The sequence below is a fragment of the Stomoxys calcitrans genome, chromosome 1 (assembly GCF_963082655.1).
Source record: "Stomoxys calcitrans chromosome 1, idStoCalc2.1, whole genome shotgun sequence".
Lineage (NCBI taxonomy): Eukaryota > Metazoa > Arthropoda > Insecta > Diptera > Muscidae > Stomoxys > Stomoxys calcitrans.
The window spans coordinates 5,562,343-5,576,024 of NC_081552.1; the positions used below are offsets into that span (position 1 = coordinate 5,562,343).

General features: G+C 34.7%; 1 protein-coding gene across 1 annotated transcript in view; it reads left to right on the top strand.

The window, feature by feature from the left end:
• The window catches only part of LOC106087788 (mucin-19), a 109,026-nt gene that overhangs the window by 89,274 nt on the left and 6,070 nt on the right, over positions 1-13,682 (top strand). Inside the window, exon 3 of the mRNA XM_059360891.1 lies at positions 8,604-8,706. Coding sequence (XP_059216874.1) covers positions 8,701-8,706 — 6 coding nt within the window. The 5' untranslated portion in view covers positions 8,604-8,700. The remainder of the gene's footprint in view (positions 1-8,603; positions 8,707-13,682) is intronic.

Consider the following 13,682-nt stretch of genomic DNA (forward strand, 5'->3'; position numbering starts at 1 on the left):
AGGTATAGAGTCTTCAACAGTCGTACATTGACAATTTGTATTTATCTCGAAGAAATTGCGACAGTATATCTAGGAAATGCATAATAAACATCCACGCTTACACGACCATATCCTTTTCGTGAACATTTCCATAACCAAATCGCAAAGTGGCAGCCCTATGTCCTCGATAGCCTCACGAATTCTGCCTTTGAGGTCTTGAATCGACGCTGGCCTATTGGCCTATACCTTAACTTTCACGTGGTCCCAAAGAAGTCGCAAGGTGTTTAATCACAAGATCTCTTGATAACACGGCCCGCAAACTCTTACCGTGAAAGAGGAATGGGTTCGTTGCTAGTGTGGCAAAGTAAACGTGATCCAGATCAATACCATCCAACTCTGACCATTAAAAATCATTAAACATCTCTCGGTAGCGCAATCCATTCGCCGTAGCTGTTGATTCAACCTCATTTCGAAAAAAGTGGGGTTTTCAAGCTCCAAATGCGACAATATTGCTTGTTGACATAGCCACCGAGGTGATGAGCCCCAATAGTCAAAATTATTTTTGCCAACTGTGACTGCAAGCTTCTCACCATTTTTGTAGTGAAGATTAAGCGTTGAAGCTACCGAAATACCGGGTGGTTCAAAATAACACTCCTTGTTGGAAACCGCTAACATGCTTAAAATAGTCCAAGACGGTACATAACTCAATAAAGCTTTAAAATGATTTGCTTAATTGCTTCGTAGCGTTCGTACGCCTATGACGCTGAACGCATGGGTCCAACTCCTGGGGAGAACCTCCGTCTGTGGTGCCATGTGTTAAGGCGTCTGTCAACATTCAATGGGATGGATGGCATGCAGGTTCAATACTCAGCAGCACACAAAATCTGTGGACAAATTGTGTCAGAATGTGAACGGGTGTGGACGTTTCATTTACAAAAGCTGTTGGTGGTTTATGGAAATGTGTGTTTAATCGGATAGCATCTGTGTGTTGATTCACATTTACGAACGAATATGGTCACTTTGTCAATGCCGTGCTTGATTTTTTCTATGGGTGTAAATCTTTGCTGTGGGACAGATGGCATTGTAAATACCGATCTCGCGTTTTAACTTCTTGAGATCCTAGAAGAATCAAAACTTACATGCTTAAAATAGTCCAAGAGGGTATATAACCCAAAAAAGCTTTAAAATGATTTGCTTACTTGCTTTGTAGCGAAGAGGTGAGCTTGTCCGCCTATCCGCCTATACGAAAAAAATTTTCGGTGGTGGTTATCCCATCCCTATGCTGGCGACATTTGCGAGGGGCTATGCCATGTAAAAACTTCTCCCTAAAGAGATGTCGCACTGTGGCACGCCGTTCGGACTCGGCTATAAAAAGGCGGCCCCTTATCATTGAGCCTAAACTTGAATCGGACAGCACTCATTGATTTGTGAGAAGTTTGCCCCTGTTCTCAAATGGAATGTTCCTAAATGGAATGTTTGAAAGCGAAATTCTTTTCTGATTTATTAAAAAATTGGGCGTTTCACTTCTGTCCTCCAATTAAATTCACTTTGTTGACTCTAATAAAAAAAAAATGTTTATAAAACCCTAACTTAAGACTTTTTTTGTACTTTTTGGTTTCCATTCATACATTAAACCGATAGCTCCTAATCGAAAACATAATCAATGTCACAATAATTCATTACCTATTTAATATTCTCTTATGCAATGCTATTTTGGTTATATGCAATACCAAAAGCTTACCTCCTGCGTATAATTGTGATAATTTAATTATTGTCAATCATACGACATGTGGTCAAAGCCAAACACCTGCCCTGTCATAATAAATCAAGTGTTGGGTATGTATGTATATGTAAATAGTATGAAAAAGAAAAAAAAAACACAAACCATAAATTTTGTTAATGTGCATAACAAATGACCGATTGTTAAATCGGAAGATAGTGATAACGACTTACAATTTGTTATAGTCTGATATACGACTTCCAAATAATGGCAAGCTATAAATAAAAACGTAAATTGTACATGGGGTTTTATAAGCATTATTAGTGAAGAAACTCCATTAGCACAGAAATTTTACTTTATTGCCCATACGTGTCTATTCATAAAATACATGAAATGTAGTGGCTGAAATACTAGAAATATATATGGAGCTGAACAAGTAATGAAAATCATATAAGGCCACAAAATTTAGTTTTTTCTTTAAATTTTAAAATATTAAAAATACCCAAAATGTTTTATTTGACTGTTATCCATATATGTAAAGTAAATTCAAGTAAGTAATATCCTGAATTCTCCTTCTTCTAATGCATGAGTTAAAAGTACATCTGAGCGTATACGCATCATAATTCAATTAATATCAATTATACACCTAGAGGATTTCTTTAAAAATGCCTAAGGATTCAAAAGATTTCTGTACTTTCAACAACACTTAGCACTGAAGATATTTTAAAAGTTCTTTTAGAATTGCTTTTCTTTTATGTTTCAAATTATTGTCAAATAATCAGGGTAAATATCAACTTGGAAAATTTTCTTTTAAATATTCTCATAAAATGCAATCTCATAACCTTGCAACAGAGTTTAACAAAAGATACCTGTTTGTCTATCTGTCGGTATTTAGACTTTCCTTATTAGTTACCGAAAAACTTTGTTACTAACATTTGAAAAGTTATTACTTGACAGGCACATCTCTCGCAGCACTGAGTTCATCTCGAACGTTGTATGCTTCAAGATTAACTTTTTGCATTGAGGCTAAAAGAAAATGTCAACGTCTTTGTCTGCTGCTCCTTCTTTTGTTTCTTCGTATTACATTTTGCATTGTTTTTTGAAACACCTGATGGCCCTGAACTTTCCTATCTTATCTTATGGTTAACAAGGGCTCTTAAAATGGCTGCATTAATTTCTTCAAACAATACAAAACCAGTTAACTATGGCCATATACCATAGAATAGAATAGATTTCCCATAGAATATTTTCGTTTATAGTATGCCAGTATCGTTAGCAATCTCATTAATTTGTTACAATTTGAATGTATGTCATGCCAAAGCAAAAGCCAAATTAAGAGAGCAGCAGGAAGTGGGAGACAAGGAAATAAATGTGTGCTTCAGGCACACAACCCCAGCATTATTACCAATAAAAAAAAGTCACCTATGGTGGATACTTGTTTTTGTTTATTCTTTTTTTTTTTGGGGGGGGGGGGGGGTTCATGTTTCCATGTTGCTATTATTTCTCGTTAGTAGTGTTGACAATTCAAGGTTATCAACAAATTTCTACCACAAGTAGCAACACCTGTAGTCCGAAAAATATTGCCGAAAAAAGTTGTTTCTTCTTTTTTTGCACAATGGCTTAGCTTACTTTAATGGAGGCGTTTGGAAGTTAATATACAAACTATAGAAGGTGGTCATGCCATTGGCAATACATCGCAAATTTTATGCTGAACTAAATTCTTCTAACATCTATATTACTGACATCTTGTGATGTCCCCCCTCCGTCAGTTCATCGAAAGCACGAAATCTCTAGAAAGAACTAAGCTTTCTCCTCCAAATTGTGCACAACTACACTGATAGAAAAAAGACGTTACAAATTCATGCACCAATGTTGTCATTATCATGTACAGACGTTATGATTGTTAACAAGCGTGGATGAATTTGTGTACACGCGTTGTTGTTTCAAGCACCGACCGTTATAAACCTCATCCCTACAAAATGTGAATGTATACTAACCTTAGGTTTACATGATTCTAAACACATTGTAGCCGTCTGTGGTGCCATGTGTTAAGCCGTTTGTCAACATTCAATGGGATGGATGGCATACAGGTTTAATACTCAGCAGCACACAAAATCTGTGGACAAATTGTGTCAGAATGTGAACGGGTGTGGCCATTTCATTTACAAAAACTGTCGGTGGTTTATGGAAATGTGTGTTTAATCGGATAGCATCTGTGTGTTGATTCACATTTACGAACGAATATGGTCACTTTGTCAATGCCGTGCTTGATGTTTTCTATGGGTGTAAATCTTTGCTGTGAGACAGATGGCATTGTAAATACCGATCTCGCGTTTTAACTTCTTGAGATCCTAGAAGAATCAAAACTTATCCAATTTATCTGAAATGTTGGTCAACTATGGTCCGTGTCGTTCAAAATCCATGCTGCTCAATTTGAGTTCTTATGCATCTTAATTTTGCTCGAAAAACAAAAACCCAAAACCCATACAAAGAACTTGACAAACACCATTCTTGGTGCAGGGTTTTCAAGATTCAGCTTAGCCGAACCTAACTTCTGCCTTTAGTTCAAATTTTGCATTGCCAGTAAATTTTGTTCTTTAGCATAGCCCAAAAGTTGAATGAATAGAGAAGTAGTCAAAGAGTCTCTCTCTCTTGTGTAAGTGGATTGTGCAGATTTAAGTTTTGACTTGAAGTAGTAAGCCGCTTAAATGTGCAACAGTTATATGAACTATCAATGCTGCACTTTTGCCAATTTTAAGCATAGAATGGCAAAGGAAGCTACCATTTCACATCGATGACACGAAACCCCGATACTATCGTGTTTTTGATAGTCGTTTAATGGCCTTCAAACATTCACACGCATACACAAACGCGCACACACAAAGGCTCATGTGTGTATTCTCTACATATACAAATTTCCTTATTCTTCATTGCTATTGTTGTTGTTGTTGCCGCTGTCGTTAAAGAGTAATCACATTAAATAGCTGCCGCAAATGACACGCCTTGACAATGAATGTCAACAACAATAAACAACTGCCGCAACAGAGAGCAGCAGAGAGTAGCAGAGAGAACAAAGCACAATCACCACGCAACGACAATTGTTTTTGAATGACAATTTTTGTTTTCTTTTTTTTTTAATAAAAAAATTCCATTGCCACAATTCAAGGATTTTGAATTTGCCCAAAGTCAAGGTAAAAACTATTAAAAATCAATTTCTCTTGCTCGGTGTGAAATTGGATGGAATTTGACTTCTTTCATATTAAGCCAAGTACAGGCTTTTTATTTTAAAAATAAATAAATTATTAGTGCAAGGGTTTTGAATCGCCATCAGAGTTTGTCTAGTTGTTAACTTGTTTGTAAGATGGAAACAAAATTCGAACTTTAACCTGTTTTCACAAAAGTCGGCTAGCCCTTGACACTTCGTTCCAATCTTGCATGTGGTTTTTGGAAACGGTCCTGGTGGCAATAAGTGTGACTTTGCATTCTTTCTTGTGTCCCACTGAAGGGCGTTCATAGCCCACCAAGTATTTCCAGTTCCTTACCAAATTCAGGAAGGTCGCACACCCCAAAATACCCCCAAATGGGCATATTAGCCGACCATGGCTTTATGGGACTCAAATAAAAGGTATTAGGGAGTAGATTACGAATATGACATAGAAATTTGGGATCAAGTCTAGGTGGCTCTTTTCCTTCTAAAGATACGTCAAATGGGTTATTTGACCCATTATAACAATATAGGACTCAAATAAAAGGTATTTGAAAGCAGAAAACGAATTTAATATCCAATTTGGAGCCAAGTGTTTTGGGGTACGCCCTAAAGCACCCCCTAAACTGAACTTCTATTCCGTTGGGAATAAAGAACGATTTTGATATATATTTTAAGTGCAAAGTACCGGTGGTCGCCCCAGCCCCAAAACACCCTCCAAACGGTTCATATTTACCGGCCATAGCAATACGGGGCTCAAATTAAAAGGGATTTGGAAGAGCAGCACAAATTTGATATTCATTTTTGAGTCGAAATATATATATGTATATATATATATATATATATATATATATATATATAGAGAGAGAGACCATGTATATATATATATATATATATATATATATATATATATATATATATATATATATATATAAATCACGACAATATGGGACTCAAATGAAAGCTATTTAAGATTAGAATCTGATGTCAACATTCGAGACCATATGCCTAGAGGACGTCCCACCACCATAACAACCCCCAAATAGGACATATTTGCTCACCAAGACAATTTGGGTCTTCAAGACAGTGCAGCTCGATATGATAGTTTTTAGGGCCCATACCCCAAACCGGACATATTTGCTGACTTTTGCAATAAGGGGTTTAAATAAAAGGTATTTGAGATTAGGAAACATATTCAATACATATTCAAATAAATGATATTTGAGAGTAGAGCAAGATGATGATATATTTTCAGGGCTAAGTGTTTGGGCTACCACCTCACTACCCAAAACACCCCTAAATCGGACATATTTACCGACCATGTCAATGTGGGGCTCAAATGAAGGTATTGGGGAGTACAATACGAATCTGATATCCAAAAGTGAGACCATGTATTTGGGGCACCGCCCCTTCCCCCAGAAAACCCCCCAATTAGTCAAAATTTACCGACCATGGTAATATGTGGTTCCAAAGGAAAGGTATTTGAGATTTGAATACAAATTTGATAAACAATTTTAGGGGCAAGTGATTGGGGGACGCCTCATGCCATTAACTCCCTTTAGACCAATGGCAATATGGGGTTTTAAAAAAATGGTTATTAAGGGTAAAGCACGAAGCTAATATTTTTTCAGGGCTAAGTGTCGGGGGGACCACCTTACCCCAGAAAACATCCCTTAATTGGACATACATATTAACTGATCTTGGCAATGTGGGGCTCAAATGATTGGTATTTCTGAGTGAAAAGAAAGAAAGGCATTTATATTTCTCATGCTATTGTCATAGCATGGTATTTCACTAAAAGCTCTTTAATTGTCAAAAATAAATATTCAAAGGATAATTTTGTTCCATATAAAGTAAAAGACGGCGCAGCGGAGCGGGCCCTGTCCAGCTAGTATGTGTATATTAGTGCAGAATATTTCACACAAATACATATTGGCTTGCCCAAAAAGTAATTGCGGATTTTTCATATAGTCGGCGTTGAAAATTTTTTTCACAGCTTGTGACTCTGTAATTGCATTCATTCTGTCCGTTATCAGCTGTTACTTTTAGCTTGCTTTAGAAAAAAAGTGTAAAAAAAGTCTATTTGATTAAAGTTCATTCTAAGTTTTATTAAAAATGCATTTACTTTCTTTTAAAAAATCCGCAATTACTTTTTGGGCAACCCAATATATTACTATTTCCTAAGTTTACCTACAATCCAGCAATTCTGAATATCACATGTGTAAGGAAATTAATCTAAATGTCATATCCAAATCTGACGTTTTAGCGATCTCTCATGGCAAGCTGTGATTTTCCACTTGACGTACTATGCAATTAAGTTTAGCCTACATACTCATATGTCGGTCAATATGGGTGTGTGTGTGTGTCTTTGTGTAAATTTGTGAATGTTTCATGAGCAAACCCACAATAGACAGTCACCAATTATTGTTAATTTACAGAAAAGGAATTAGGTGACTTTTTCAATTTTAAATGAACTCTCACTAGGCTACACTCTACTTAATTGCTTCTGCTGTTATTAATTTCACGATAAGGTGATGTATATAAACCCAACCACCACCCACCCACTCCCTTTGCCTTAGTTTTTCGTCGAAAACCATTATATCCACCACAACTATAATTTACTACCTTATAATTGCCTTGTAAACATAACTTTAAAATGAACAATTGAAAAGATTCCAAGGACACAAAGGTCCTGAGTCGCCACGCCAAAGAATGTTAAGCTGAGCTGAAAGCCAATTTTCCGTGTTGAACAATTTTGCGTGATTTTATTTAATAAAACGAAAAATTCTCCCAAAGCGCAAAAACATATACAAAGTAAGTCACACATACACACCTCTACATACGAGTATATATATATATATCTACCTCCATACATCATCATTTATAGCGTTTTTTTATTACATGAGCCACCACTAACGTATGTTCGTTCGACTTCATCGCCTGTGGCTTGAGTCCATAAAAAACATATCCACCATCAGCCTCTCTTGTTTCTTGTGTGACAAGACGTTGACATTAATGTGGAAATATTTTTTTTTAATTGTTGTTTTTGAGAGTCTGATTAATAATAAAAGGACGATAATGAAGATGATAACGATGATGATTATTCAAAAAACTTTTCATGGCAATTGAAATACTCATGAAAGATTGGATAAGCCAATGAAATATTATGTCCGCAAGTATTCTTTTCTAAATTGCTGTCTCAATAATTTAAGCAATTAAAAGACTGCTGAATATATGAAAATAGTAAAGGGGGTTGGCAAGAAACATTCTCATATTCCTTACGGTCTGGATATTCTAAGCGAACTTGCTGTGTGTGTCCGTGTGTCTGTATAAAACAAGCAACTATCCTTTCAAGTGTGTAAGGAAATGTTGTTATAAGGTGAAATGCTTTCACCCAAATATGATAAAATATTTCATGTAGACTTTTGTTCCAACCACCATAGGATGAAGGTATATTCATTTTTCTTCGTGGTTTTTATTTTTTGCAGCTTACCCCCCCAACCCAAAAGGCTCTCATCATTTACATAAACTCGAAATAATCATTACAGAAAATTTCATTTGAATTAGTTTGGTGTGTAATTAAAATACACAAGCTTACAATCAGGGTCTTGTTTTATGTTTTATGTGATTATTGCACATCCTTGCAGCTCATACCCTTCAAACATGCAAAAATTCATTAACTTCTCTTTATAATTTCAGTCAAATATTTATATGCGATCATTTCCAATTGATAGCCAACCGGAAAATAAGAGACTGGGGATGAAAAACCACAATAAAAAGGATTTGATTTTAAAATATGCAGGTAAGGTTTAAATTCGTACTCCAATACACATACACAAAATGTATAAAATACTCAAGTTAATAAGAAATGACGAATGATAAGAGGAATATTTGATGGATGATTTCAAATGTAAAGTCACAAGAAAAAGTTAAGTCTGAAAAAAAATTCCACAGAAAAAGTTGTATGGGATACATGGCGCTATAGAAATGAAAATACTTTTTTAGAAATAGTTGTGTGAGACTATTGTTTCTATAGAAAAAGTAGAGACTATTTTTTCTTGTGAAGAAAGTTGAGACAAATTTTTCTATAGAAAAAGTTGAGACAAATTTTTCTATAGAAAAAGTTGAGACAAATTTTTCTATAGAAAAAGTTGAGACAAATTTTTCTATAGAAAAAGTTGAGACAAATTTTTCTATAGAAAAAGTTGAGACAAATTTTTCTATAGAAAAAGTTGAGACAATTTTTTCTATAGAAAAAGTTGAGACAAATTTTTCTATAGAAAAAGTTGAGACAAATTTTTCTATAGAAAAAGTTGAGACAAATTTTTCTATAGAAAAAGTTGAGACAAATTTTTCTATAGAAAAAGTTGAGACAAATTTTTCTATAGAAAAAGTTGAGACAAATTTTTCTATAGAAAAAGTTGAGACAAATTTTTCTATAGAAAAAGTTGAGACAAATTTTTCTATAGAAAAAGTTGAGACAAATTTTTCTATAGAAAAAGTTGAGACAAATTTTTCTATAGAAAAAGTTGAGACAAATTTTTCTATAGAAAAAGTTGAGACAAATTTTTCTATAGAAAAAGTTGAGACAAATTCCTTCCATGCATTATTTTTGCTCAGTGATAGTTGCTATTGTTTTTCTTGCTTGGCTACTGCAGTTTTACTGTTACTCTGGGGAACTTTTGTGGAAATATAGTAAATTCCATTTTTTTTTTTTTGCTTGTTTTCCATGGAAATCCTTCAAACCTCAACATAAATGCCAGAACAGTTTATTGGCAAAACGGCACGGAGTGGTTGGTGGTTGTTTGATTTTTTGCCTTCAATTTAGCTCCGTTGTTTTCAACGTTCCAACAGAAATCTATTATTAATGGCACCAAGCGAAGTTGAACAGACTATGCGGCAATCGACCAAGTGCTGGCAGTCCATTTTGGCCCGGTGTTGCCAGCTGTTGCATTTGTATAAACGTCTTCTTGGTTTTTGTTTCAATTTCTGTTTAAATTGTTGTATGCTATTGGCCAATATCACAGTCTACACTGGGGAACAGAGTGTTAGTGCCTCTTGTTTTGCCCTCATCAATGCCTCCACCTACATCATTAGTGGCGGGTGCAATTGTGTTCAATTTGTGTCAGACTTCAAGCATAGTTGAAGTGAATGAGGGTGAAGCTGGAGGAGAAGCAGAATAAGGCTACGTACTCGTATATTGAAATTGGAAAGGGTGCTCAAACGAACTGAAATTTAATTGACTAAAGTTGTTTTGTGAAAAGTTCCCAATATCGAGGCTTGCCAGTGTAGATGGTAATCTGGCATTGCTCTTGCAGGGCAATGGTATTTTTTCTTTCTCGGAACGATACAATTATACCTTGGAGGCAACATAATGTTGCTGGTCTGTTGGTATTTAAGCCAACATACATACACAAACCAATTTGGTTTGATAAGAAACACCGTTTCTAATTTTAATTCAAAATTAATTTGATGAAAACCAAGAGTAGAATATTAAATGGCCAAGTATGAAGTAATTAGCAAATGATGGATTATATCAAAACATTACTCATCTTTGGCCTGCAGCAGAAAAGGCAACCCCAGATTACCATCTACACTTTAGGAAAAATTGAACGATCCACAACCATTCCCTTTGGCTTTATACCAATCCGTTGGAAAGGTTTCCTTTTTGCTACTTCCTTACAATTTAATAAAGGAAAATCCTGAAACCCCCATTACATTCACTTAATTTTGTTGAAATCTTAAATAATAAAAATTTCAACTATGAAAATTTCTCAAAGTCGTTAACAACTCGCTTTGTGATGTCAGTTCTATGGTTGAAGGGAGAGAGGAGACTACAGGCAAAAATACTGAACTTCTATGAGACAGCACAAAAAATGTAAATGCCAAAGAGCTTTTTTCACCTTCCCCCTCCCCACCTTCAAAATCACCCAAATCATTTTACTTTCGTTTAAAACCTTGGCATTATGTCTAAGGACAACAAAACCATTTGGACTTAAAAAATTTTTTCGGGCAAAAAAAAGGAACCAAAAGGAGACATTCTTGGCTCTTAAATATTCCATATTTAAATAATTCGTCAACAATTGGCCAAAAGCTTTTGTTAGGCATCCCAGTTAGCATAGGAAACCTAACGTGGTCCAACCAATCAGCGGCAGCAACAGTAGTCAGAGGGTTAGATACCCTTGGGGGGCAACAGGCCCAGTGAAGGATACGCTAGAGAGGAGGTAAAATATAGTTAGTTAAGGAATTCTACATTCAAAGAAAATTACAGATTTATAAAAAGCCAAGAATACCACATAGCAAGCTGACAAGCAACATAAGCAAGAATCATAACCTCCTTCAAGAATAAGTAGATGAAGCAGAAGAGCAGAAGCACACATAGGACGGGAAGAAGATTTGTGTTGGCGAACACAAAATTGCCCCTAGCCTAGCAAAAACTTTAAACAAACAACAGGAGATCAGAAAATAGGCAACATATTGTTGTGGTTTTAAATTGTGATCCTTCGTCTCCTCCTATTGTCAATATTGTTGTTCTTGTCAGTTGCCAAAATTTGGAACAAAAGCTTGAATGAAAAATCTCCAAATAGATATCATCCTTAGCTTACCAAAGACACTATGGAAGGCTTATACATTATACAGCAACACTTTGTGGTATAGAATTCTCATAACAGGATGGAACTAAACTGGTTAAATGGGTTTAAAGTCAGATTCTATTTACGATGATTTTTTTCCTGGAAAATCATTATTGAATAGGTTTATAAAACACCTATCGAAAATATCATAGCATAAATGGCAATACACAAAATCGAATATAAGGCAAGGATTTATAGAAAATGTCGGCTTAAATTAAATTCTATAAGGACGTTTACGCAATTTTTTCAAGATTGAATCATTAAAAATTGTAGGGTGAAATTTTAGATTTATGCTTTCTAAAGGGTCAAAATATGTCATATACAGTTCTTAGTCCTAAACACAATACGCCCGTTAACATGGGAAGGAGATTTATGACTTGTAATTGGCACAAACGATTTCGCCTACTTTTCCTGAACACAGTGTTGCATGAAATTGGGAATGCCTCTTCTAACCAGATTGCATAAACAAACGTAAACAAGTATCACATCTGGTCTTAAATATTTTATATTAGCTGGCAAACATCGGCAGGTGTTGCCAAAGAAAACAAATATTATTTCATGGCTTAAAGGGAAATTCGCCAAATCGGTGGCCTCCCTGACTGAGGTTTACCTAATAAAAAAAAACGGCAATGAGGGTTTTTTGTCTAAACTCTCTGACAAATGAAAGATACACAAGATATAAACAAATCAAAAGAATCGTCTTTTCGTGTAACAAATCGACATTTGCTGTAAACGAAGCTTTTTTGACTTAAAGTATGTTTTGAATTTTTCCCTAAAAGAGACTTAATTTTCCACAGACGAAATTCATAAAAATTTTGCCATAACCGAAGTGTCTTTAAAGTCAAAGTCTAGCAAATTCACGACTAATGTTTTACAGTGGAGGGAAATGTTGAACGGTCCCCACACTGATAAAAAGGGTATCGTATTATGTAGTAAAAAATTTTCCCAAATATTGTTCAACAATTTTACTACGCTTTATGAGGATTTTTTCTTCTGCTATGAATATTTGCTAAATTACGGCAGCATAACCTGTTGTCAAAAAATTCCAATTAGTTCATATATTTAAAAGAAGTATGTAAATTTCCTACAAATTTTTCTTTACAACCAGTTTAAAAAAATATAACTCAACTTCAAAATTACTTCCCGAAGGGAAAATTACATCCTTAATTGTAAACTGTGGCATACCAAAAAAAATTCTGCATGGAAAATTTTTTGTAGCAATTTTTTACTGAAGCTTATTACCTTTTATTTTCGGGACGTGTCCGTGAGAAGTTCACCACGTTGTAAGAGCAAGTTGAATATACAATTTTTAAGTAAGTCGGGAATGAAATATGGTAAACATGATCCTTCAACTATGTAAATGATCTTTTAAGACATTTTCATCAACATCTTGTAGAATATATACTCCTCTTTTATAAATGTATTTTTTTTTATATAAATTTTCATTCGCGAAACTAATTTAGTTTTTTAGAAAATTCTTACACACATTAAAAAAAATTCATTTGTGTGTAGTCAATTGTTTATGATTAAATTCTTATTGTTGATAAATATTTTTTTTTTTAAATAAATAATTAAATATTTTTTAACAGGATTTCAGCAAAGTACTTCTTGTGAAAAAATTTGTGTAATTCTTTGAACGTATATGTCTGTGTTGGTATATATCGGCAGCGACCTCGGTTCGTGGTTTTTCCTTAAAATTAAATTTTGGAAAAATGTGTGTTCTTGTATGAGAGTGAGTATGAGTGTGTGTGAGAGATTGTTGTGCACACACAATCATCGTTACGGAAAGGATGGGATTTTTTAGAGTGTTTAAGTTGTTGGACATTCGTGCGTCTATAGTGGCGTGTTGATCAGTGGATGTTTGTTTCGTTATTTGGCAGACATTTTGGTGTGTTTTTTGAAGGAATGAGGTTCGGAGGAGAGCAACGGAAAACTTGATGTTATAGATGAACACAAGAAATGAAACAATAAATGGCCCTTTTGTGAAAAGTGTGGCTATATAACCAAATACAGATGTAGATGGAAAATTAATAAATTATTCTAACAGCCTGCTATGGGTTTTTAAAGGTGAATAATTCGAAAATAAATGTAATTGTTTTACTAACAAATTGCATTTAATTTTCACACAAATTTACATATTGGACTG